Here is a 27,616-nt window from a genome sequence, read left to right as displayed (position 1 = left end):
ATTGGTCTGCAGGCGTCACGTTGCATTTGCAGAGCCCCTGATGTACCCAAACAGTAGAAACCCCCACAAGTGACCCCATATTGGAAACTAGACCTCCCAAGGAACTTATCTAGATGTGTTGTGAGAACTTTGAACCCCCAAGTGTTTCACTAGTTTATAACGCAGAGCCGTGAAAATAAAAAATATTTTATTCCACAAAAATGATTTTTTAGCCCCCAGTTTTGTATTTTCCCAAGGGTAACAGGATAAATTGGACCCCAAAAGTTGTTGTCCAATTTGTCCTGAGTATGCTGATACCTCATATGTGGGAGGGAACCACTGTTTGGGCGCATGGCAGAGCTCGGAAGGGAAGGAGCGCCATTTGGAATCCAGACTTAGATGGATTGGTCTGCAGGCATCACGTTGCATTTGCAGAGCCCCTGATGTACCCAAACAGTAGAAATCCCCCACAAGTGACACCATATTGGAAACTAGACCTCCCAAGGAACTTATCTAGATGTGTTGTGAGAACTTTGAACCCCCAAGTGTTTCACTACAGTTTACAACGCAGAGCCATGAAAATAAAAAATCTTTTTTTTTCCCACAAAAATGATTTTTAGCCCCCCAAATTTATATTTTCCCAAGGGTAACAAGAGAACTTGGACCCCAAAAGTTGTTGTCCAACTTGTCCCGAATACGCTGATGCCCCATATGTTGGAGTAAACCCCTGTTTGGGCGCACGGGAAAGCTCGGAAGGTAAGGAGCACTGTTTTACTTTTTCAATGCAGAATTGGCTGGAATTGAGATCGGACGCCATGTCGCGTTTGGAGAGCCCCTGATGTGCCTAAACAGTGGAAACTCCCTATTTCTAACTGAAACCCTAATCCAAACACACCCCTAACCCTAATCCCAACTACACCCCTAACCCTGACACACCCCTAACTCTAATCCCAACCCTAATCCCAACCGTAAATGTAATCCAAACCCTAACCCTAACTTTAGCCCCAACCCTAACCCTAACTTTAGCTCCAACCTTAGCCCCAACTCTAACCCTAACCGTAATGGGAAAATGGAAATAAATACATTTTTTTAATTTTATTATTTTTCCCTAACTAAGGGGGTGATGAAGGGGGGTTTGATTTACTTTTATAGCATTTTTTTATAGTGGATTTTTATGATTGGCAGTTGTCACACACTAAAAGACGCTTTTTATAGCGAAAAAGTTTTTGCGTCTCCACATTTTGAGACCTATAATTTTTCCATATTTTGGTCCACAGAGTCATGTGAGGTCTTGTTTTTTGCAGGACGAGTTGACGTTTTTTATTGGTAACATTTTCAGACACGTGACAGTTTTTGATCGCTTTTTATTCCGATTTTTGTGAGACAGAATGACAAAAAAACAGCTATTCATGAATTTCTTTTGGGGGGGGCGTTTATATCGTTCCACGTTTGGTAAAATTGATAAAGCATTTTTATTCTTCGGGTCAGTACGATTACAGCGATACCTCATTTATATCATTTTTTTTATGTTTTGGCGCTTTTATACGATAAAAACTATTTTATAGAATAAATAATTATTTTGGCATCGCTTTATTCTGAGGACTATAACTTTTTTATTTTTTCTTTGACGCTGTATGGCGGCTCGTTTTTTGCGTGACAAGATGACGTTTTCAGCGGTACCATGGTTATTTATATCCGTTTTTTTGATCGCGTGTTATTCCACTTTTTGTTCGGCGGTATGATAATAAAGCGTTGTTTTTTGCCTCGTTTTTTTTTTTTCCCCTACGGTGTTCACTGAAGGGGTTAACTAGTGGGACAGTTTTATAGGTTGGGTCGTTACGGACGCGGCGATACTAAATATGTGTACTTTTATTGTTTTTTTATTATTTAGATAAAGAAATGTATTTATGGGAATAATATATATATTTTTTTTTCTTTATTTAGGATTTTTTTTTTTTTTTTTTTTTACACATGTGGAAATTTTTTTTTTTTACAATTTTACTTTGTCCCGGGGGGGGACATCACAGATCGCTGATCTGACAGTTTGCACAGCACTCTGTCAGATCGGCGATCTGACTTACAGTGCTGCAGGCTTACCAAGTGCCTTCTCTGAGCAGGCACTTGGTAAGCCACTCCCTGCAGGACCCGGATGCAGCCCCGCGGCCATTTTGGATCCGGGGACTGCAGGGAGAGGAGGTAAGAGACCCTCGGAGCAACGCGATCACATCGCGTTGCTCCGGGGGTCTCAGGGAAGCACGCAGGGAGCCCCCTCCCTGCGCGATGCTTCCCTGTACCGCCGGCACACCGCGATCATGTTTGATCGCGATGTGCCGGGGGCGGTCCGTGACCGCTCCTGGCACATAGTGCTGGATGTCAGCTGCGATAGTCAGCTGACACCCGGCCGCGATCGGCCGCGCTCCCCAACCCCGTGAGCGCGGCCGATCGCGCTGGACGTACTATCCCGTCGGTGGTCATACGGGCCCACCCCACCTCGACGGGATAGTACGTCCAATGTCAGAAAGGGGTTAACAATTCTTTCAAGCCTGCGGTTATCCTGGCTGCTTGTGCTCCGTTTTCTACCATACTTCTTCCTTCCACTCAACTTTCCATTAATATGCTTGGATACAGCACTCTGAACAGCCAGCTTCTTTAGCAATGACCTTTTGTAGTTTACCCTCCTTGTGGAGTGTGTCAGTGACTGCCTTCTGGACATGTCAAGTCATCAGTCTTCCCCATGATTGTGGAGCCTACTGAAACAGACTAAGAGACCTAATTAAACTCTTAGGAATCATTTGCAGTTGTTTTTTGTTAATTATTCTAACTTACTGAGATAATGTCTTTTGGGTTTTCATTGGCTGTAAGCCATAATCATCAACATTAACAGAAATAAACACTTGCAATAGATCACTCTCATTGTAATGACTCTATATAATATATGAGTTTCATTTTTTGTATTGAACAACTGAAATAAATTAACTTTTTTTTTTTCAGAAAGTCACTTGGGCAGCACTGTAACGCTTTTTACCTGTAGATATCTGGAGATAGTGTTTTCCAAGGTGACAGGTTCCCTCTAAGGCTCACATACACATTACACGGAAATCAGACAAACCTGTTGATTTTGGTTGAATCAATAGAGAGACATGCAGCCGCGGAGACTCGTACATATTATTCGAACACGCAATTTGGGCAGCCCAAATTGCCTGACAGGTTCCCTGTAAATGAGCATTCCACCTACAGTTAAGGTGAATGAGCTTCCTTACTGTGTTACCCCTGCCTGCTTATAAATAGATTCACACCTAATTACACCTAGTAAAAAAAAAAGGGTGTTACCGCACCTCCTGTGTAACTATAAATACTAGTGGGCAATTGTAGGTAGTGTTAAGAGCAGATTGTTACATGATGTGCACACCCATCTCCACAGCTTCTCTCACCTGCAGGCAGGAGCTCAGGAGACGGGCACCGAGCGGCTTCCAGATGGATGGGCCAACAACAAGGAGCTATACACCCTGCGCTATGGACGTGGGCCTTCACAGATTCTTCTTAAAGCACTGACTGTAGAGGACACTCTGATCGTCAATGCAATGGTAAGCTTAGGGTAATACTCATATACTATCAATGTGAATAGGTGTGTATATTTTCACATTTTTCGATTTATTCCTATGTTGCATCTAAAATCTGAAATACATCTGCTGAAAATTATTGTGGCTAAAATCTACCTTGTTTTACGTGTACAGCTTTGTAGACCAATGTGTGTCCATGGTTACTGTCTACACACAATCTCTGTGCAGGAGTGCAGCATCAGACTACACAAGAATTGTTTTGAAGTCTGTAACCATGGAGACACATAGGAGTTGTAGCACAGTAACCTACAGACAGTGTCAGGTCGGCTGCAGTATACTGATTAAAATAATACCTTGATTGATGAAATCCATTGTATGGTTGTTGTTTAATCTGTATTTTCAGTTTTGAGTTAATGAGTTAATGATATGATTGTGCCCTGGGGTGGCCTGTGGGGGGGGGCTTCACGTGGTGCCCTGATTAGGTATTCACCAGTATGGCTTCTGACAGGTCAATGGTCCCTCAGCGATCTGCCCCCAAGTTTGCATAATGAATATATATATATATATATATATATATATATATATATATATATATATATATATATATAACTATGAAAATTGTACATTCACACTGAAGGCATCAAAACTATGAATTAACACATGTGGAATTGTGGAATTATATACTTAATTTCAGTTGTTTCACACTTTTTTGTTATGTCTTATATTATAAGATTTGCACACTCTTGGCATTCTCTTGATGAGCTTCAAGAGGTAGTCACAGGGAATGGTCTTCCAACAATGTTGAAGGAGTTCCCAGAGATGCTTAGCACTTGTTGGCCCTTTTGCCTTCACTCTGCCGTCCAGCTCACCCCAAACCATCTCGATTGGGTTCAGGTCTGGTGACTGTAGAGGCCAGGTCATCTGGCGTAGCACCCCATCACTCTCCTTCTTGGTCAAATAGCCCTTACACAGCCTGGAGGTGTGTTTGGGGTCATTGTCCTGTTGAAAAATAAATGATGGTCCAACTAAACGCAAACCGGATGGCAAAGCATGCCGCTGCAAGATGCTGTGGTAGCCATGCTGGTTCAATATGCCTTCAATTTTGAATAAATCCCCAACAGTGTCACCAGCAAAGCACCCCCACACCATCATACCTCCTCCTCCATGCTTCACGGTGGGATCCAGGCATGTAGAGTCCATCCGTTCACCTTTTCTACGTCGCACAAAGACATGGTGGTTGGAACCAAAGATCTCAAATTTGTACTCATCAGACCAAAGCACAGATTTCCACTGGTCTAATGTCCATTCCTTGTGTTTTTTAACCCAAACAAGTCTCTTCTCCTTGTTGCCTGTCCTTAGCAGTGGTTTCCTAGCAGCTATTTTACCATGAAAGCCTGCTACACAAAGTCTCCTCTTAACAGTTGTTGTAGAGATGTGTCTGCTGCTAGAACTCTGTGTGGCATTGACCTGGTATCTAATCTGAGCTGCTGTTAACCTGTGATTTCTGAGGCTGGTAACTCGGATAAACTTATCCACAGAAGCAGTGGTGACTCTTGGTCTTCCTTTCCTTGGGCGGTCCTCATGTGAGCCAGTTTCTTTGTAGCGCTTGATGGTTTTTGCAACTGCACTTGGGGACACTTTCAAAGTTTTCCCAATTTTTCAGACTGACCTTCATTTCGTAAAGTAATGATGGCCACTCGTTTTTCTAACAGTCTATTCAGTAGGACTATCAGCTGTGTATCCACCAGACTTCTGCACAATACAACTGATGGTCCCAACCCCATTTATAAGGCAAGAAATCCCACTTATTAAACCTGATAGGGCACACCTGTGAAGTGAAAACCATTCCCGGTGACTACCTCTTGAAGCGCATCAAGAGAATGCCAAGAGTGTGCAAAGCAGTCATCAAAGCAAAAGGTGGCTACTTTGAAGAATCTAGAATATAAGACATAATTTCAGTTGTTTCACACTTTTTTGTTAAGTATATAATTCCACATGTGTTAATTCATAGCTTTGATGCCTTCAGTGTGAATGTACAATTTTCATAGTCATGAAAATGCAGAAAAATCTTTAAATGAGAAGATGTGTCCAAACTTTTGGTCTGTACTGTGTGTATGTGTATATATATATATATATATACATATATATATATATATATATATATATATATATATATATATATATATATATATATACATATACATACACACACACACACACACACACACACACACGCTGTATTTTTTGGACCATAAGAGGCACCTAGGTTTTAGAGGAGGAAATTAGGAGAAAAAAAAAACTTAAGCAAAAAATGTGGTCACTTCTGTACTTAAGATCACCTATCCTGGTAAATATGGTCCCCTCATCCCCATCCTGGTATGCATGGCCCTCATCCCCATCCTGGTATGCATGGCCTCATCCTTATTCTGGTATGATTGGCCCCATCCCTTTCCTGGTATGCATGATCCCATTCTTATTCTGATATGATTGATTGGCCCCACCAGTTCTTGGTATGATTTATTGGCCCCATTCAGTTCCTGGTATGATTAATTGGCCCATCCCCTTGTTGGTATGATTGATTGGCACCATCCAGTTCATGGTATGATTGATTGGCCCCATCCCAGTCCCGGTATCCATGGCCCATCAGACGACATGCGCTGCTCACAAGCAGAGCACAGCTGCCGGAATACTCACCGGGTGTTCATCGAAGATCGCGGTGAGTATCCATTCCTCTTCAGTAGTTCAGTGGCGCGCACTGTCTGAATATTCATTTCTCTTAAGTATCGGCACACGTGACCGCTGGCAGCAGCAGGAAGCAGGCAACTGACAGTGTGCGCTACTGAAGAGGAATGGATACTCACCGTGATCTCTGATGAACACCCGGTGAGTATTCCGGCAGCTGTGTTCTGCTTGTGAGCAGCGCATGATGTCCCTGCCATGCCCTGCTTACAAGCGTTGAGCAGCTGCTGGCATTTTCCTATAGACGTATTAGCGACGGATTGTGACGGATGGCCATCCGTTTCATCCATTGTGCACTGGATCCATTGGAAAATAGCGGTCCGTCGTGGAGAGAAAACGTTCAGAGGAGCGTTTTTTCTGCAGGTCGTAAAATCGGTCAGCGACGGGTCCTGCGGTGTCCGTCGTCGGCTATAATGGAAGCCTATGGACGCAGGATCCGTTGCTGACCATCACGCACAGGAATCCAGCGACGGATCCCGTTTTTCCCCTCTGAGCATGCCCGGAAGGATTTTCAAACCCGGAAAAAACTCTCTCTCTCTCCCTCTCTCTCTCTCCCTCTCTCTCCCTCTCTCTCTCTCTCTCTCCCTCCCTCCCTCCGGACAATTGAGTCCCGGAAATTTCTCCATTGAAATTGTGACAACGACGCATCCATCATTACACTGCGTCATTACGTATGCGTCACATACGTTTTTCACTATTTTCAGGACGTCATTTTACTGCACTACGACACACAGCAGAAGACGGAAGTGTGAAAGAGGCCTAAGGGTAAAGGTTTGTTTTTTGTTAATCTTTTCTGATGGGGCCATGGATACCAGGACTGAGATGGGGCCAATCATACCAGCAAGGGGATGGGGCCAATCAATCACACCAGGATGTCAGGAAGAAATGAATATTCATTGCCCTCCATGCCCATGGGCGTGAAATGCAGTGCATATTCATTTCTCTTTAGTGGCGGGCACAGGAGTTCGCCGGAGCCACTGGTTCCTCCGATACCGTTCCCCCACCACAGCCAGAGCCAATATATCCGGACTATAAGACGCACCCCCCATTTTCCTCCACATTTTGGGAGGAAAAATTTGCGTCTTATAGTCCGAAAAATACAGTATATAAAAAAATCCCCTTCTGCAGGCAGGCGCCTGCGCTGCAGTATGATCGCATATGTAATGTGTATGTAATTCTTTTCTTTTATGTTATCCCTAAACTCATAAAAAAAAATTCTGTTTTAAAATAGCGCTGCCTGCGCAGTAGCAGCTACCAGCGATCCGATATCTGTTCGGCACAGGCGGATATTTTTTCTCTAGCAACATGGCGCCACCTGTGCAATAGCAGCTATCGGCGATCACCGATAGCTGCTACTGCGCAGGAGTTGCTGGCTCCCTTTTCAAACTTTTTTTTTTTTTTTCATGGATGTAAGGATAACATGAAAGAAAAGGATTACATACACATTACATATGTGATCATGCTGCAGCGCAGGCACCTGCCTACAGAAGGTTTTTTTTTTTTTCAAGCGGCCCTGAACAGGCGGGGAAGCCCATTCGCTGTCGGAGACACCGGCATGCTATGGGGACTCTGTGCCAGTGCCCGCGAGTGGGTCTCCCAGCCTAATCGGGCTCTGGCACTTACGATATTTACCTCTCCCCATTCCTGTCATGTTGGACGCTGTTCGCACTAGGGCGTCCGACAGACAGCGGTAATTCCACATACGTCCATTACACGCTCAGTGGCGTCGGCTAGACTTTATCCAGCTTGCTCGGGGTTAATCTAGCTGGTAATTTGGTTGGAGGCTGGGTCACGCCCACGGCCTTTAAATAGTCGTGCTGGACTTTGGGCGTCGCCGATTATAGCTTGTGCTTTGTGCCTAGCGATTCCGGTCTGGAGTGGTGGTCTTGTTGTAGGAATATCGTATCTGGTGGTGTATTATCCTTTGTCATATTCCTCCTTCCTATATTTGTATTTGTTTTGCCCTGTGCACATTATAGTGTATTCCTGTGTGTCTGCGGCGTGGTGCGTTTTTCAGTTTTCCCTGTCTGTGCTTTCTGTCGGGATTGGTGTGTGGTCTCTTCACTGGGTGGTGGGTGGTGGTTTCAGCTTAGGGCTGAAGCAGGAGACAGGGTCAGGCCTGGCGGCCCAGACATGCACACCTTTAGTGTAACTTCTGGGAAAGGGTCAGACAGGGTTTCTCTAGCCTGAGGGATATCGCAGGGGCCCGGGTAACCAGCCTTAGTCTACCCAGTACTCCCGTGACAATTCCTTTGCTACGGCGTCTTCCACATCTCCTGACTGTGACGTTCAAGTCAGAGGGCGCAATGACATCACTAAGGTGCGCCCTCTGCCTGAACAGTCACAGTGCAGAAAGACAGAAGACGCCGACGCTAAGTAGTAGAGCAGCGATGTGAGGTGAGTTTTTTTTTTTATTTTATTTTTGGAGCATCTTATGGAGCCAATTACATATGAAACAGTATATGGGGCCCATTATATATGGAGTATTTTATGGGGCCAATTACATATGAAGCATCTTATGGGGTCAGTTACCGAGTTCCTGCTCGGCGATAGGTGCAGAACATATATAGAGACGTTTAGGGCAGACAGGGTGACTTTAGATCTGCCTAGGGGTCTCCACTTCCCCCTTCCCCAGTGTTAGTCTCTCTTCCCCTCATCCCTTCGTGTTGCCCTCAGTCATAGAATCATAAAATGGTAGAGTTGGAAGGGACCTCCTGGGTCATCTGGTTCAACCCCCTGCTCAAAGCAGGATTCACTAAATCATCCCAGACAGGTGTCTGTCCAGCCTCTGTTTGAAAACTTCCTTGGAAGGAGAACACACCACCTCTCATGGCAGCCTGTTCCACTCATTGATCACCCTCACTGTCAAAAAGTTTTTTCTAATATCTAATCTGTCTTCTCCCATTCAGTTTCATCCCATTGCTTCTAGTTTTTAGTTCGCATCTCGGCTTCAGGAAAATGGCCGCCGCGATCTCCATCTGCGCACGCGTGGCATCCCGCGGCCGTTTTCCTGAAACCCCGGGCAGCAGAGTGCTCCATCTGCGCACGCGCGGCCTCAGGAAGATGGCCGCCCCCACCGATCACCAGGGGAATAGCGCAGATCGCGCTCTTTTTCCTCACCTGTGCGGTGGATTCGCGGCAGTTGGGCATGCGCAAACCACTACGCCACCAATGGAAAAATAAGCAAGATCTGGGGGAAGAAACAGCGATGTCACCACGCCCATTTGACCAGACCAGCCTGATTGACAGGCGAAAACGGCGACTTTGGTAACGTATTTCGGCAGCATAGGTGGGGAATCAGGGTACACAAAATACACTATTGTAACGCACAGCTCAGGCCCTATTTAACGGTATTTTTATCTCATACGGAAAAAACGGGGTGACAGGTTCCCTTTAAGTCTCCTCTCAGTCTTCTTTTTTGCAAGCTAAACATTCCCAAATCCTGTAACCATTCCTCATAGGACATGGTTTGCAGACCGGTCACCATTCTTGTCGCTCTTCTCTGAACTTGCTCCAGTTTGTTGATGTCTTTTTTAAAATGTGGTGCCCAAAACTGGACACAGTATTCCAGATGAGGTCTGACCAAAGAGGAGTAGAGGGCAATAATGACTTTGCGTGATCTAGACTGTATGCTTCTGTTAATACATCCAAGAATTGCATTTGCCTTTTTTGCTGCTGCATCACACTGTTGACTCATGTTCAGTTTATGATCTATTAGTATACCCAAGTCTTTTTCACATGTCCTGTTGCTTAGCCCTATTCCTCCCATTCTGTATATGCATTTTTCATTTTTATTGCCAAGATGTAGTACTTTGCATTTTTCCTTGGAGCATCTTATGGGGCCAATTACATCGGAGCATCTTATGGGGCCAATTGCATATGGAGCACCTTATGGGGTCAATTACATATGGAGCAGTATATGGGGCCTATTATATATGGAACATCTTATGGGGCCAGTTACGTATGGAGCATCTTATTGGTCCAATTACATATGGAGCATATTATGGGGCCTGTTATATATGGGGCCCATTCTGTTTGGAGCATTATATGGTGCACATCATATACTGTATGGAGTATTATATGTGGCCCATTATGGAGCATTATATGGGACTCATTCTGTATGGTGCAATATATGGGACCCATCATATACTGTATGGCGCTTTATATGGGGCTCATTCTACTGTATAGAGCATTATATGGGCTCATACTGTATGGAGCAATATATGGGGCTCATTATTCTGTGTAGAGCATTACATGGAGTAGATTATTCTGTATGGAGCATTATATGGCGTCCATTCTGTATGGAGCAATATATGGGGCCCATTCTTTATGGAGCATTATATGAGGCTCATTATTCTGTATGGAGCGCTATGTGGTGCCCATAATACTGTATAGAGGACTATACTGTGCCATTTCTGAACTATTAATGTCACTCATGTAATGTAAGAAGTAAGTGAAATCTTTGGAATTGTACAATACCTTTATTTCTCTGCTGTATCTGTGCATCATGAATTGTGGTATGTGTTAAAGGGGCCCACGAAAACCTGGAGCTGACCGTGTAAATATAATATTCATTATGTAATCTAGGGGGCAGGTTAGTGAGGATCAGTGACCTTTCAGCAGTCTTCATTATGAATACCTAATCAGAGCACCACATGAAGACCCCCCCACAGGCCGCCCCGGATCACAAGCATATCATTAACTCAAAACCGAAAATAAAAAGATTAAACAACAACCACAAGTCGGATTTCATCACCCAGGTGACCTGACACTGTCTGTAGGTTACTCAGCACAATCCTGTTGACAGGTTCCCTTTAATGCAAAATTACTTTTTTATTTAGGATGTACATGAGCAATAAAAGTGGTTGCGAAAGTCTGCACACCTGATGTTCTGGATTACTGTGAACCAATAATCTGTCATGTGTGTCTATTAGGATGTGAAATAGACCGTTGTGCTTCCTTCTTGCAGGAGCTTCAGTCAGACAAGGTTGCTGATGTCACCTTGAAGATCGAGGACTTCATAGACAGTGCCCAGCTCGGGCAGTACCACCGGTCAGTGTGCCTTCTCTATGGTGGTGGGCTTATAATTTACCATCAGTAGAGATTATCAAGAAGACGGAGTGAAGTGACTCATGACTATGCAGGATCAGGCCACACAATGCTTGTTTGTGCTCATTGAGACACATTAGTCTGTGTAGGAGCTGTATACACAAAGTGGACACAGAGTTACTATTACACATTTATTTAATTTTTGATTTTATTTTAGATGAATTGGAGAAAAATAGGTTGCATAAGTCTTAAGTGTATAATCAGAGCGATCCAAAGTGCTGATTTAAAGAAGGCCATGATGTTTTCACCTTTTCTCTTGTAGCGTGTATAAAAATTCTGTGGAGCTGAAGCGCCAATTGGAAGCTAAGCTTTTCTCCCCTTTATTTGGCTCCAAAAAGGAGAATGTGAAGGCAGAGAAACCACGGGAGAGGCCTCAAGCAGATGATGATCCCCTAAGAGTTCCCACCAGGAACCCAGCTTCACGTCACCCTCCCTGGTAGGTGCTCTTCTCCTCCTCCTGTCACCTTTTCCTCCTTACTTTGCTTACCTCCAGTCCTATGTTACATCTGTTCTTTAGGACAGACCCTCCTGGACACTTTCCATACGGTGCAGCAGACCTGGACCCCCTGGGGTAAGTTCCCTCAGGCCCATGTGGTTGTATGTAAGGACAGAGTAGAATTATTCTAAGCTCCAACATCTGGCACCGATCCATCAATGTACTCATCCCGGGCCATATGTAACACAGTAATACCTAATGCCCTTATTACCCGAACACCAAGATACCTATAGGTTGTACATAGATAGCTCTATTGTTTGGAGGGGTGTCTGTCTTCAAGATTGCTGACTGTTTCTAATAACAACCAGCGGAATACAGAGCGCAGCTCAGGAATATAATATAGAATGTAACTCGGGATAAGTACAGGATAAGTAATGTAATGTATGTACACAGTGACTCCACCAGCAGAATAGTGAGTGCAGCTCTGGAGTATAATACAGGAAGTAACTCAGGATCAGTACAGGATAAGTAATGTAATGTATGTACACAGTGACTCCACCAGCAGAATAGTGAGTGCAGCTCTGGAGTATAATACAGGAAGTAACTCAGGATCAGTACAGGATAAGTAATGTAATCTATGTACACAGTGACTGCACCAGCAGAATAGTGAGTGCAGCTCTGGAGTATAATACAGGATGTAACTCAGGATCAGTACAGGATAAGTAATGTAATGTATGTACACAGTGACTCCACCAGCAGAATAGTGAGTGCTGCTCTGGAGTTTAACACAGGACTGTAACTTCGGATCAATAAATGATAACTAATGTGATATTTAAGTAAAGTTTGTATGTAGCTTCTATCACTAAAAAGAATAGTGTTAAGAGGTTATTCCACCCACACCGTCCCCTCAAAAAACCCAGCAAGTTATCCCCGATTCATGGGAGGTAGGCATGCTCGAACTCTGCTCCATTTTTTTTTCTCAATAGGTCTGCCAGAGAAATCTAAGCGCTGGGACCTCTAGCGATCAGCAAATTATCCCCTACCCTATTTGTAGGGAATAACTTGTTTTTGGAGGGAATAACGGTCTGCCAATTGTGCTTGGAAGAAATCAGCCATGTTTTTCTTTCCTCGCCTACTATGTGATAGTTGTAGCTAGATGTTAATTATCTTTACTACTGTATAACACACAGTCGACTTGTCTCCTACAGAGGACACTCTGGGGGTATGATCATGGATCCCTTCCATGCGGGCCGTACCAGACCCAGACCTGATCCACTAGGTTGCCTTCCTCCTGGAGCGGTGCCTCCTGGGGCACGTTTTGATCCCTTTGGGCCTATTGGTTCTGGTCGTCCTGGGTGAGTAAAATAAGCAATTCCCCATTTTTTTGCATATGGGTTGAGGTGTCTGTATGACAAATAGTGATGATGTCCTGTTCCTTCACAGGCCTAATCCTGATCATCTGCCACCCCCAGGATATGACGACATGTTCATGTGATGAACCACAAAGGCCACTGAGAAGGAGTTGGTGTTTTCTTCCATGTTATTTGGGCCAATCTAAAATATTACAAGGCCAAGTTGCTGCTTTCTGCTTTGTAAATGAATTAAACTGGACTTGAAGACGTCATGCTGATCCCAGCTGCTTTGGTTTCTCCAACATATGTGACATCAGCTGAATGCCTCCTAGCAAATATGACTACTTCATGTGGATGTGGTTGAAGTCCCTTCGCCACATATCAAAAATTATACTAAACAATATGGCTGTGTAAAGGCAGGCTAATCTTGAGGTATGTCACCTCTCCATGAGCTTTGCGGTTGGTCTATTGCCTCTGCTATCAGCCATTTCAGGCTAGGGAAAGGCAACAACTGCCCTGTTAATAAGGAGGACAAGTGTCAGGAAATGCAAATATGAAATCTCTATGCCCCCTGATCACTTTATAGTGACGTCTCCAGTGCTTAGGCCCTCTAGAGACGTAGACATCTACATGTGACATATCAGTTGCGTGTCTTATAACGCGACCGATCTGTTACAAGCTGCAGACTGTAAGGGTTAATATCAAATAGTAGCACAAAACACCGTGGTATTATTCTCCTTTATTACAAACCAGTAAGAAGACACAATGCAGAGAATCCTTGGCATAAATCTCTGATGAATGGCACGCAGGTGGAGTGAGACGTGTATTTCATGTAAATTCTACTGCCGACGACCGGGTGAGCGCTCCCTGATCTCACCCCCAGTGTTGGGTTTTCACCATGGACTTGCTATAGATTTTTTTTTTTGTGAACTTTTTAATAAATCAGCAGAATGTACATTGATTGCTGGTTTGTGAGATGGTTCAGGCATCCTTGCTCCTCTATATGTCACTTCATCACCAGACTCAAGTCTTACAGGTTACTTTTTACATTGCCGTCGGCACATTCAACGCACTCAACCACCTCCACAAAATGAATAAATCAAAAATTGTGCAGTCTCTATTAATGTAAATTTCGTGGCTCAGATGCTTCAAAAAAATATATATAATTAAGCACTTTTACAGTTTGTTAAAAAAAAAACTCCTATGCCGATTTACAGTGCTTGAAAATATATTCCTACCCCGTAAACGTTTTTTTCATGTTACATCCACAAACTTAAATGTATTTTATTGTGATTTTTATGTGCTATACCAACACAAAGTAGCAAGTGTTTGTGAAGTGTAAAGAAAATGATACATGGTTTGCTAAATAGTTAAAAACTATAAGGGTAAGTTCACACAGGGCGTTTTTGCTACGTTTTTTTGCTGCTTTTTTATGCTAATTTTCAGCTGCTTTTTACAGTACCAGCAAAGTCTATGAGATTTCAGAAATCTCATGCACACACATTGTTTTTTTTGTATGATCAGTATTTTGTGCTTTGCTGCCTTTTTTGGACATAGAGCATGTCACTTCTTTCAGCATTTTTGCTGCGTTTTTTCACCCATTGACTTGAATGGATGTTGAAAAAAAACGCAGCAAAAACGCAGGTATCATTATTTGCTGCTGAAAATCCAAGGACATTAGCATGGACAAAGAGAAAAAAAAATGCACCTAAACCTGTGTTTTTGACGCAGCTTCTTTCCTGCCAAGATTATCATGTTTTGCTGCAGCAAAAAACGCCCTGTGTGAACTTACCCTAAATCTGAAAATTTTGACGTGCATTTGAATTCAGCCCCCACATAGTCTGATACGCCTGAATAAAATCTTGAGTGACCAATCGCCTCCAGGAGTCACATAATTAGTAAATGGAGTCCACCTGTTTGTAATATTTTCTCAGTATAACTACAGCTGTTCTGTAAAGGCCTCAAAGGTTTGTTTGGGAACATTAGGGATCAAGCAGCATCATTAAAACTGAAGAACACACCAGACAGGTCAAGGATAAAGTTGTGGAGAAAAGTAAAGCAGGATTAGTGTTTTTTTTTTGTTTTGTTTTTAAAGTGCTCAAATCTTAAGCTTTGAACATCTCACGGAGCACTGTTCAATCCGTCATACAAAAATGGAAGGGATATACAGTCCAGACCAAAAGTTTGGAAACACCTTCTCATTTAAAGGATTTTCTGTATTTTCATGACTATGAAAATTGTACATTCACACTGAAGGCATCAAAGCTATGAATTAACACATGTAGAATTATATACTTAACAAAAAAGTGTGAAACAACTGAAAATATGTCTTATATTCTAGGTTCTTCAAAGTAGCCACCTTTTGCTTTGATGACTGCTTTGCACACTTCTGGCATTCTCTTGATGAGCTTCAAGAGGTAGTCACCGGGAATGGTCTTCCAACAATCTTGAAGGAGTTCCCAGAGATGCTTAGCACTTGTTGGCCCTTTTGCCTTCACTCTGCGGTCCAGATCACCCCAAACCATCTCGATTGGGTTTAGGTCTGGTGACTGTGGAGGCCAGGTCATCTGGAGTAGCACCCCATCACTTTCCTTCTTGGTCAAATAGCCCTTACACAGCTTGGAGGTGTGTTTGGGGTCATTGTCCTGTTGAAAAATAAATGATGGTCCAACTAAATGAAAACCTGATGGAATAGCATGCCGCTGCAAGATGCTGTGGTAGCCATGCTGGTTCAGTATGCCTTCAATTTTGAATAAATCCCCAACAGTGTCACCAGCAAAGCACCCCCACACCATCACACCTCCTCCTCCATGCTTCACGGTGGGAACCAGGCATGTAGAGTCCATCCGTTCACCTTTTCTGCGTCGCACAAAGACACAGTGGTTGGAACCAAAGATCTCAAATTTTAACTCATCAGACCAAAGCACAGATTTCCACTGGTCTAATGTCCATTCCTTGTGTTCTTTAGCCCAAACAAGTCTCTTCTGCTTGTTGCCTGTCCTTAGCATTGGTTTCCTAGCAGCTATTTTACCATGAAGGCCTGGTGCACAAAGTCTCCTCTTAACAGTTGTTGTAGAGATGTGTCTGCTGCTTGTAATCTGTGTGGCATTGTCCTGGTCTCTAATCTGAGCTGCTGTTAACATGCGATTTCTTAGGCTGGTGACTCGGATAAACTTATCCTCAGATGCAGAGGTGACTCTTGGTCTTCCTTTCCTGGGGCGGTCCTCATGTGAGTCAGTTTCTTTGTAGTGCTTGATGGTTTTTGCCACTGCACTTGGGGACACTTTCAAAGTTTTCCCAATTTTTCGGACTGACTGACCTTCATGTCTTAAAGTAACAATAGCCACTCGTTTTTCTTTACTTGGCTGCTTTTTTCTTGCCATAATACAAATTCTATCAGTCTATTCAGTAGGACTATCAGCTGTGTATCCACCAGACTTCTGCACAACACAACTGGTGGTCCCAACCCCTTTTATAAGGCAAGAAATCCCACTTATTAAACCTGACAGGTCACACCTGTGAAGTGAAAACCATTCCTGGTGACTACCTCTTGAAGCTCATCAAGAGAATGCCAAGAGTGTGCAAAGCAGTCATCAAAGCAAAAGGTGGCTACTTTGAAGAACCTATAATATAAGGCAAATTTTCAGTTGTTTCACACTTTTTTGTTAAGTATATAATTCTACATGTGTTAATTCATAGTTTCGATGCCTTCAGTGTGAATGTACATTTTTCATAGTCATGAAAATACAGAAAAATCTTTAAATGAGAAGGTGTCCAAACTTTTGGTCTGTACTGTATCAAAACTGAAAACCTAGCAAGATAATTCCGTCCACCTAAACTGACATCTCAAGCAAGGAGAGAACTAATTAGCGAAGCAGCAAAGAGACCATGATTAATCTGGAGAAGCTGCAGAGATCCACAGCTCAGGTGGGAGAATTTGTATATAGGACAACAATTAGTCAAATAATCCACAAATCTGGCCTCTATGGAAGTGATACAAGATGAAAGACATTTTTTGAAAGCAATCCATAAGAAGTCCCGTTTGCATGTAGCAAGCATGTGGAACAAGAGACCAAAGTAGTACTTTTTGGGCTAAATGCAAAGAGCTATTGGTGGTAGAAAACTAACACTGCACATCACCCTGAAAACACCATCCCCATTGTCAAATATGGTGGTGGCAGCATCATGCTGTGGGGATGCTTTTCTTCAGCAGTGACAGGGAAGCTAGATAGAATTGATGTGAAGCTAGATGGAGGTAAACACAGGACAGTGCTGGAAGAAAACTTATTAGGGTATGTTTCCACGTTCAGGAAACGTGCGTTGAGCCGCAGCGTCAAAAACGCAGCGTCCAGATGTTACAGCATAGTGGAGGGGATTTCATGAAATCCCATCTCCACTATGCAGTAAAAGATGCATGCGGCATACCCGCGAAAACGCACGTGCGGTGCGTCTTTTAAGAACGCAGCATGTCCTTGCATTCCTGAAACAACGCAAGGACAACGCAGGTGACCTGCAAGTGACCTCAGGTGCAGATTTGGTCAGGATTTTACCTGCAAAAAATCCTGACCAAATCCTGAGGCAATCCTGAACGTGGACACATACCCTAAGAGGCTGTAAAAGACTTGAGACTGGGGTGTAAGTTCACCTTCCAGCAGGATAGTGGCTCTAAACATACTGCCAGTGCTACAATTGATGGTTTAGATCAAAGCATTTTTGTGTGTGAACGGGCCCAGTAACAGTTCAGACCTGTATCCCATCGAGAATCTGTGGCAAGATTTGAAAATTGCTGTTCACAGACACCTCCATCAAATCTCACTGAACGAGAGCAAATGGGCAAAAATGTCAGCCTCCTATATGTGCAACGCTAGTAGAGACATACCCCTAAAGACTTGCAGCAGTAATTACTGCAAATGGCGGTCCTACAAAGTATTGATTCAAGGATGCTAAATACTAATGCATGTCACAATTTTCAGATTTTTTTTTAAAAATAATTAGAAAAGAATGTATCATTTCACTAATACGTTCTGCTTTGTGTTGGTGTATAACATAAAATCCCAATAAAATACATTTCAGTTTAGGGGTGTTACATAGAAAAAAATGTGAAAAAGTTCACACGATATGAATACTTTTACAAGGCAGTGTATGTGTTTTTATGATTACAGACTACAAGAATACCATGTGTAGTCTGGCACTACAGTTGATTCTCTGCCAGCGCTTTTCTGCGGTCTTCGGGTCATTATGACTAGAATAAGACTACACACAGGTTTGTTGGTATTGTGTAACCATGGGAACACACATGTCTGCATTGGAGCTGTAAACATAAGGAGATTTTTGGGTTGAGACTATTTTTTAAAAGTTTCCTCAATAAAGTTTCTATTTTAGATGCATGGGATCTATAAAATGAGATCTACGTGTGCTTTTAACACCTGCGGCTATGATTACTAGGGCCGTCACAACCTATAGTACAAAGCGCCTCATGTATATCCTTGTGACTACATCAACGTGTTTTTCTTTTTAGATTGGATTGAACTGTAATTGGTACCAATTCTAGTTTGCTAATGTCTTCTCTCTCCTACTGACTGTTTCTCCTCTAGATGAGAAAAGACAAATTTTAACTGGACCATCAGCAGCTACTTAATCATGTGCCGTGATTCTGCAGCTTTTGATGATGTGACTTCGACAGAGCAACTGCTTCTCTTCCACTCTGTCAACATGGCGTGACTGCCGACATGCTGATTGACATCCAGCTCCCCATTGCCTAACTGCAGGGTGCCAGCTGTCAATCAACATGACGCCAGTAGACACGCCCTGTAGTCTGAGTAGCCCAGAAGAGGAAGAACTGCTCTGTTAACTTTGAGCAGCAGAATTTCCGGCAGGAGCCGTCAGTGACCTCTCTGAGCCAGCGCAGAATAGAACAGGAAGGTAGTTAGTAACATCCTGCCTGTTAGTTTGTAGTCCCATAGTAAAAAAAAGTCCCAAATAATCCTTTATGCCATCGGACGGAATAGTACGTCTGATGGCAGAACCCCTGCTTTGATGCGGGCTTCGGCGATGAGCCCGCATCAAAGCTGGGACTTGTCAGCTGTTTTGAACAGTTGACATGTGCCCGCAATAGGCGTGGGCGGAATGGTGATCCGCCCGCCCCTATTAACTAGTTAACTGCCAACTATGACAGCTGCATTTAACAAGCGCATCCGGCTGGAAATGCACTCAGCGGTGACCCCATCACCTGATCGGGGGGTCATCGGCGCATCTGCATGAAAGCCAGAGGTCTCCTTGAGACCTCTATGGTTGTTGATGCCAAATTGCTGTGAGCGCCACCCTGTTGTCGGTGCTCATAGCAATGCAGTAATTCTACTACATAGAGGCGATCTGAGCATCGTCTCTATGTAGCAGAGGCAATCAAGTTGTGCCAGCTTCTAGCCTCCTATGAAGGCTATTGATGCATTGCAAAAGTAAAAAAAAAAAAAAAAAGTTTTTAAAAATATATATATAAAAAAAACAAAAAACAAGTTTAAATAACCCACCTTTTCGCCCCATTCAAAATAAAACAATAAAAAAATCAAACCTACACATATTTGGTATCGCCGCATTCAGAATCGCCCGATCTATCAATAAAAAGGATTAACCTGATCGCTAAAGAGTGTAGTTTTTTGATTGCCACGATATTGCATTAAAATGCAATAACAGGCGATCAAAAGATCATATCGCGGGTGAGGTAAGCCCACCGGCATCATGGGCTTATCTATAGCATTCTGGAATGCTGTAGATAAGCCCCCGATGTATCCTAAAAGATGAGAAAAAGACGTTAGATTATACTCACCCATGGGCGGTCCCGCTGCTGGTCCGGGTCCGGCGCCTCCCATCTTCATCAGATGACGTCCTCTTCTGGTCTTCACGCTGCGGCTCCTGCGCAGGCGTACTTTGTCTGCCCTGTTGAGGGCAGAGCAAAGTACTGCAGTGCGCAGGTGCTGGGCCTCTCAGACCTTTCCCGGCACCTGCGCACTGCAGTACTTTGCCCTCAACAGTGCAGACAAAGTACGCCTGCGCAGGAGCTGCAGCGTGAAGACCAGAAGAGGACGTCATCTGATGAAGATAGGAGGCTCCGGACCCGGACCAGCAGCGGGAACGCCCCTGGGTGAGTATAATCTAACGTCTTTTTCTCATCTTTTAGGATACATCGGGGGCTTATCTACAGCATTACAGAATGCTGTAGATAAGCCCCTGATGCCGGTGGGCTTACCTCACCCGCGATTTTGGGGGTGGCAGGTTCCCTTTAAGGGGAAACGTGTAAATGTTTTAGAGTGGCCTAGTCAAAGCCCAGACTTTAATTGAGAATCTATGGTCAGACATGAAGATTGATGTTCACCAGTGGAAACCATCTAAGGCCCCCTTCACACATCCTGGTGATTATGGTACTGGAAAAAACAGTACTAGTCAGATATGTGGTTCATGTCCATGTGACATCTGTGTACTGTCAATGTGAAACATATGGAATGAAATGCAGCATAGAAATTAAAAGTGTTATATATTAAAGATGTTCAAAGATAGAGATCGTGATAAGGAACGTGGTAGAGATGTCAGTGTGGTATATAATCAGAGCTTTGTGTGGGTTTTTTTTCCGTACTTTTTTATTTTTAAATAAATTTAAAAAAAATGGTGTGAGCTCCTGCGTAATTTTTATAACTAGCAGAGGGAAAGCCGACCGCTGGGGGATGATATTAATAATCTGGGAAAGGGACCATTGGCCTTAAATGATCCCAGGCTATTAATAACAGCTCACAGCTGTTGGCATAGCCTTTACTGGTTAGTTTACAGGGGGACCCCAGAAAAAAATGACATAGGCCCCCCTATGAATTCTAACTAGCAAAGGCTAAACAGACAACTGTGGACTGATATTAACAGCCAGGGAATGGGCCATTGATATTGCCTCCCTCCTCCTTCCATGTTAACAGCAGCCCCAGAAATGGCGTATCAATAAGATGCGCCAAACCTGGCAATTAGCCTTGTTCTTCCCACTTGCTGTGGTGTGCTGGCAAGTGGGGTAATAGGATTGGGGTTCATGTCAGAGCTGTTTTATGGCCGCTGACATCAAGCCCAGGGGGTAGTAATGGAGAGGCGTTAATTAGATGCCCCCATTACTAACCCCATAGTCATATTGTTAAAACTACAGAGCCAGAATGAAGTCCTTTAATTGAAAGAAAGACACAGACTCCTTTATTTGAAATAAACACTACCCACCCTATTTTACCTATTTATTAGTGTGAAAATAAAAAGACACCATATTCCTTACCTGTCCAATAATAATCCATTTGTCCCATGCTGTAATCTATCTCGGTTTCATCTGGATGCCTTTGCTGAACTGTGGCATGATGTGACTGTACAGGTTGGCATGCAGGAGACACTGAGCTGAGCATCAGGCGCAGCTTCAGTCACCTGTGGTGACGTACCGCTTGTCACTGAAGCTGCGCCCTAAGCACAGCTCTGTGTCCTGGATTCATGGCTGAGCAGTCACATCATGCCACTGCTCAGCCACGTAATCCGGATTTAGCAGATCTGAACTTCTTCGTGGGACAAAATGAATTGTCAGGCAGGTGAGGAATTATTTTTTTTTTATTATCATTTTACATTAATGTAAAGTGAGGGTGGGGTATGTTGATTTCAATTAAAAGAATTTATTCTTTCTGTATCTTGTTTACAATATGGCTATGGGGTTAGTAATGGGGGTATCTTATAGACACCTCTCCATTACTAATCCCTTGGCTTGATGTCAGTACAAAAGTGACATCAACCCCAACCCATTACCCACTGGTTACCATACCTGGGCAAGTGGGAAGAGCGAGGCTAAGCGTCAGATTTGGTGCATCTTATTGATCCTTCATTTCTGGGGCCGCTGAGAGCTGATGTTATTAACCAAGGAGGGGGGCTAATATTCCTGGCCCCTACCCAGGCTATTAATATCAGCCCACAACTGTCTGTTTAGCCTTTGCTGGTTAGACTTTTTTTTCTGGGGTCTCGCATAAACTAACCAGTAAAGACTAAGCAAATAGCTATGAACTGTTATTAATAGCCTTGGAACCTTTTGGGATATTGTCCCCTTTCCCAGATTAGTAACATCTGCTCTCATATGTGGGCTTTTCGTTTGCTGGGTATCAAAATTACACTGGAGTCCATGACAACTTTTTAATTTAATTATTAATTTTACACAGGAATATACACAGCGGGTGCTGAATGCAACTCTCATCATTGTCGTCTGGTCGCGCAGATCTCAAGGAAACCAGGCCATAATGATCAGAACTGTCTTCAGCACCTGGAGCCTAGGAACTGCGCGAACTGTATGGCTTTTTACCAGGCTGCAGTACGTGTCACGCTGATGACACACGGATGTCATCCGTGTGTCATTAGCGTGCACGTGTGCAGCACACATTTTGTCTGTAGTGGGAATAAAAACTGACATGTCTGTGGGCTTTTCACATGGTCCATGTGAAAAACCTGATGTGCGCATCACCATTGAATACAATTGGTGTGCGTGTGTCTGTATTTGCGGTCCTTAAAAAGCAGACCACATACTGACAAAGATAAAAGACGTGTGAGGGGGCCTAGCTTGAAGGAAGCAGTTCCGTGTCAAGGAATGAGCAAAAATCCCAGTGGAAAGCTCAGACACTTATCCAAAGCGATTTGCAGCTGTAATTGCTGCAAATAGGAGGCTCTACAAAGTACAGACTTTAGGGAGGGTGAACAGTTATGCACACTGAGGATTTCAGTTGTTTTGTCCTATTTGTCGTTTGCTTCACAACATAAAGAAAGCAAAATGTTTCCAGTTGTAGGCATGTTCTTTACATAAACTGATGCAAACCCTCAAAAAAATAGTGACATTCCAGGTTGAGAGGTGGCAAAACATGAAAAATGCCAAGGGTGTGAATAGTTTTGCAAGCCACTATATACAACCCCTGGCAAAAAATATGGAATCACTGGCCTTGGATGATGTTCATTCAGTTGTTTAATTTTGTAGAAAAAAAGCAAATCACAGACATGGCACAAAACTAAAGTCATTTTGAATGGCAACTTTCTGGCTTTAAGAAACACTAAAAGAAATCAAGAACAAAAAATGTGGTAGTCAGTAATGGTTACTTTTTTTTAACCAAGCATAGGGGAAAAAAAATATGGAATTACTCAATTCTGAGGCAAAAATTAGGGAATCATGAAAAACAAACCAATAAAATACTTCAAAATATCACTCGTATTTTGTTGTTCCACCTCTGGCTTTTCTAACAGCTTGCAGTCTCTGAGGCATGGACTTAATGAGTGTCACACAGTACTCTCCATCAATCTGGCTCCAACTTTCTCTGATTGCTGTTGCCAGATCAGCTTTGCAGGTTGGAGCCTTGTCATGGACCATTTTCTTCAACTTCCACCAAAGAGTTTCAATTGGATTGAGATCTGGACTATTTGCAGGCCATGACATTGACCTTATGTGTCTTTTTTTCAAGGAATGTTTTCACAGTTTTTGCTCTATGGCAGGATGCATTATCATCTTGAAAAATGATTTCATCATCCCCAAACATCCTTTCAATTGATGGGATAGGAAAAGTGTCCAAAATATCAACATAAACTTGTGCATTTACTGAAGATGTAATAACAGCCATCTCCCCAGTGCCTTCACCTGACATGCAGCCCCAAATCATCAATGACTGTGGAAATTTGCATGTTCTCTTCAGGCAGTCATCTTTATAAATCTCATTGGAACGGCACCAAACAAAAGTTCCAGCATCATCGCCTTGCCCAATGCAGATTCGTGATTCATCATTGAATGTGACTTTCATCCAGTCATCCACAGTCCACGATTGCTTTTCCTTAGCCCATTATAACCTTGTTTTTTTCTGTTTAGGTGTTATTAATGGCTATCCTTTAGCTTTTCTGTATGTAAATCCCATTTCCTTTAGGCTGTTTCTTACAGTTCGGTCACAGACGTTGACTCCAGTTTCCACCCATTCGTTCCTCATTTGTTTTGTTGTGCATTTCTTGTTTTGGAGACATATTGCTTGAAGTTTCCGGTCTTGACGCTTTAAAGGGACTCTGTCACCTGAATTTGGAGGGAACAATTTTCAGCCATAGGGGCGGGGTTTTCGGGTGTTTGATTCACCCTTTCCTTACCCGCTGGCTGCATGCTGGCTGCAATATTGGATTGAAGTTCATTCTCTGTCCTCTATAGTACACGCCTGCGTAAGGCAAGATTGCCTTGTGCAGGCATGTACTACGGAGGACAGAGAATGAACTTCAATCCAATATTGCAGCCAGCATGCAGCCAGCGGCTAAGGAAAGGGTGAATCAAACACCCGAAAACCCCGCCCCTATGGCTGAAAATTGTTCCCTCCAAATTCAGGTGACAGAGTCCCTTTAATGTCTTCCTTGGTCTACCAGTATGTTTCCCTTTAAACAACCTTCCCATGTTGTTTGTATTTGGTCCAGATTTTAGACACAGCTGACTGTGAACAACCAACATCTTTTGCAACATTGCGTGATGATTTACCCTCTTTTAAGAGTTTGATAATCCTCTCCTTTGTTTCAATTGACATCTCTCGTATTGGAGCCATGATTCATGTCAGTCCACTTGGCGCAACAGCTCTCCAAGGTGTGATCACTCCTTTTTAGATGCAGACTAATGGGCAGATCTAATTTGATGCAGGTGTTATGTTTAGGTATGAAAATTTACAGGGTGATTCCATAATTTTATCCTCAGAATTGAGTGATCCCATAATTTTTCCCCTATGCTTGGTTAAAAAAGTAACCATTACTGACTACCACATTTTTTGTTGTTGACTTCTTTTACTGTTTCTTAAAGCCAGAAAGTTGACATTTGAAATGACTTTAGTTTTGTGCCATGTCTTTGATCTGCTTTTTTTCTACAAAATTAAACAACTGAATCAACATCCTCCAAGGCAGGTGATTCCATAATTTTTGCCAAGGGTTGTGTATATATATATATATATATAGGTATATGTGTGTATATATATATATATATATATAAGTGTGTGTGTGTGTATGTATATATATATATATATATATATATATATATATATACACGTGTATATACAGTTAAGTCCATATATATTTGGACGGAGACAACATTTTTCTAATTTTGGTTATAGACATTACCACAATGAATTTTAAACAAAACAATTCAGATGCAGTTGAAGTTCAGACTTTCAGCTTTCATTTGAGGGTATCCACATTAAAATTGGATGAAGGGTTTAGGAGTTTCAGCTCCTTAACATGTGCCACCCTGTTTTTAAAGGGACCAAAAGTAATTGGACAATTGACTCCAAGGCTATTTCATGGACAGGTGTGGGCAATCCCTTTGTTATGTCATTCTCAATTAAGCAGATAAAAGGCCTGGAGTTGATTTGAGGTGTGGTGCTTGCATTTAGAAGGTTTTGCTGTGAAGTAAACATGCTGTCAAAGGAGCTCTCCATGCAGGTGAAACAAGCCATCCTTAAGCTGCGAAAACAGAAAAAACCCATCCGAGAAATTGCTACAATATTAGGAGTGGCAAAATCTACAGTTTTGTACATCCTGAGAAAGAAAGAAAGCACTGGTGAACTCATCAATGCAAAAAGACCTGGGCAGCCACGGAAGACAACAGTGGTAGAAGATCACAGAATAATCTCCATGGTGAAGAGAAACCCCTTCACAACAGCCAACCAAGTGAACAACACTCTCCAGGAGGTCGGCGTATCAATATCCAAATCTACCATAAAGAGAAGACTGCATGAAAGTAAATACAGAGGGTTCACTGCACGGTGCAAGCCACTCATAAGCATCAAGAATAAAAAGGCTATACTGGACTTTGCTAAAAAACATCCAGCACAGTTCTGAAAGAACATTCTTTGGACAGATGAAACCAATATCAACCTCTACCAGAATGTATGGCGAGGGCTTGGTACAGCTCATGATCCAAAGCATACCACATCATCTGTAAAACACGGCGGAGGCAATGTGATGGCTTGGGCATGCATGGCTGCCAGTGGCACTGGGTCACTAGTGTTTGTTGATGATGTGACACAGGACAGAAGCAGCTGAATGAATTCTGAGGTATTCAGAGCCATACTGTGTGCTCAGATCCAGCCAAATGCAGCCAAACTGATTGGTCATCGTTTCATACTACAGATAGACAATGACCCAAAACATAAAGCCAAAGCAACCCAGGAGTTTATTAAAGCAAAGAAGTGGAAGATTCCTGAATGGCCAAGTCAGTCACCTGATCTCAACCCAATTGAGCATGCATTTCACTTGTTAAAGACTAAACTTCAGACAGAAAGGCCCACAAACAAACAGCAACTGAAAACCACCGCAGTGAAGGCCTGGCAGAGCATCAAAAAGGAGGCAACACAGCGTCTGGTGATGTCCATGAGTTCAAGACTTCAGGCAGTCATTGCCAACAAAGGGTTTTCAACCAAGTAATAGAAATGAACATTTTATTTAAAATTATTTAATCTGTCCAATTACTTTTGGTCCCTTTAAAAACAGGGTGGCACATGTTAAGGATCTGGAACTCCTAAACCCTTCATCCAATTTTAATGTGGATACCCTCAAATGAAAGCTGAAAGTCTGAACTTCAACTGCATCTGAATTGTTTTGTTTAAAATTCATTGTGGTAATGTTTATAACCAAAATTAGAAAAATGTTGTCTCTGTCCAAATATATATGGACTTAACTGTATATATACATACATACATGCTCCATAATCACTACTTGTTTGATGAGTTCCTTGTCAATAAGCAGGACACAAGGTGCTCCCCCTGCTTTGACCCCCCAGCGATCTACTGTAATCTATGAAGAGGTAAGTTCCGGACTGGACCAAGGGAACCCAGTGGACGTAGTGTATATGGACTTTTCCAAAGCTTTTGATACGGTGCCACACAAAAGGTTGATACATAAAATGAGAGTAATGGGGATAGGGGAAAATATGTGTAAGTGGGTTGAGAGCTGGCTCAGGGATAGGAAACAAAGGGTGGTTATTAATGGAGCACACTCGGACTGGGTCGCGGTTAGCAGTGGGGTACCACAGGGGTCAGTATTGGGCCCTCTTCTTTTTAACATATTTATTAATGACCTTGTAGGGGGCATTCAGAGTAGAATTTCAATATTTGCAGATGACACTAAACTCTGTAGGGTAATCAATACAGGGGAGGACAATTTTATATTACAGGATGATTTATGTAAACTAGAAGCTTGGGCTGATAAATGGCAAATGAGCTTTAATGGGGATAAATGTAAGGTCATGCACTTGGGTAGAAGTAATAAGATGTATAACTATGTGCTTAATTCTAAAACTCTGGGCAAAACCATCAATGAAAAAGACCTGGGTGTATGGGTGGATGACAGACTCATATTCAGTGGCCAGTGTCAGGCAGCTGCTACAAAGGCAAATAAAATAATGG

General features: G+C 42.9%; 1 protein-coding gene across 1 annotated transcript in view; it reads left to right on the top strand.

Annotated features, from left to right (window-relative positions):
- PSMF1 (proteasome inhibitor subunit 1) overlaps positions 1 to 14,293 on the top strand; it is a 37,909-nt gene extending 23,616 nt beyond the window's left edge. Inside the window, exons 2-7 of the mRNA XM_077253041.1 lie at positions 3,417 to 3,563; positions 11,248 to 11,330; positions 11,650 to 11,823; positions 11,905 to 11,958; positions 13,032 to 13,178; positions 13,267 to 14,293. Of these exons, the coding sequence (XP_077109156.1) occupies positions 3,417 to 3,563; positions 11,248 to 11,330; positions 11,650 to 11,823; positions 11,905 to 11,958; positions 13,032 to 13,178; positions 13,267 to 13,318 (657 nt within the window). The 3' untranslated portion in view covers positions 13,319 to 14,293. The remainder of the gene's footprint in view (positions 1 to 3,416; positions 3,564 to 11,247; positions 11,331 to 11,649; positions 11,824 to 11,904; positions 11,959 to 13,031; positions 13,179 to 13,266) is intronic.
- Positions 14,294 to 27,616: the final 13,323 nt, after the last annotated feature.

This window comes from Ranitomeya variabilis, chromosome 4 (genome assembly GCF_051348905.1).
Source record: "Ranitomeya variabilis isolate aRanVar5 chromosome 4, aRanVar5.hap1, whole genome shotgun sequence".
Lineage (NCBI taxonomy): Eukaryota > Metazoa > Chordata > Amphibia > Anura > Dendrobatidae > Ranitomeya > Ranitomeya variabilis.
The sequence above is the reverse complement of the archived record's forward strand: the minus strand, read 5'-3'. Positions and strand labels throughout refer to the sequence as shown.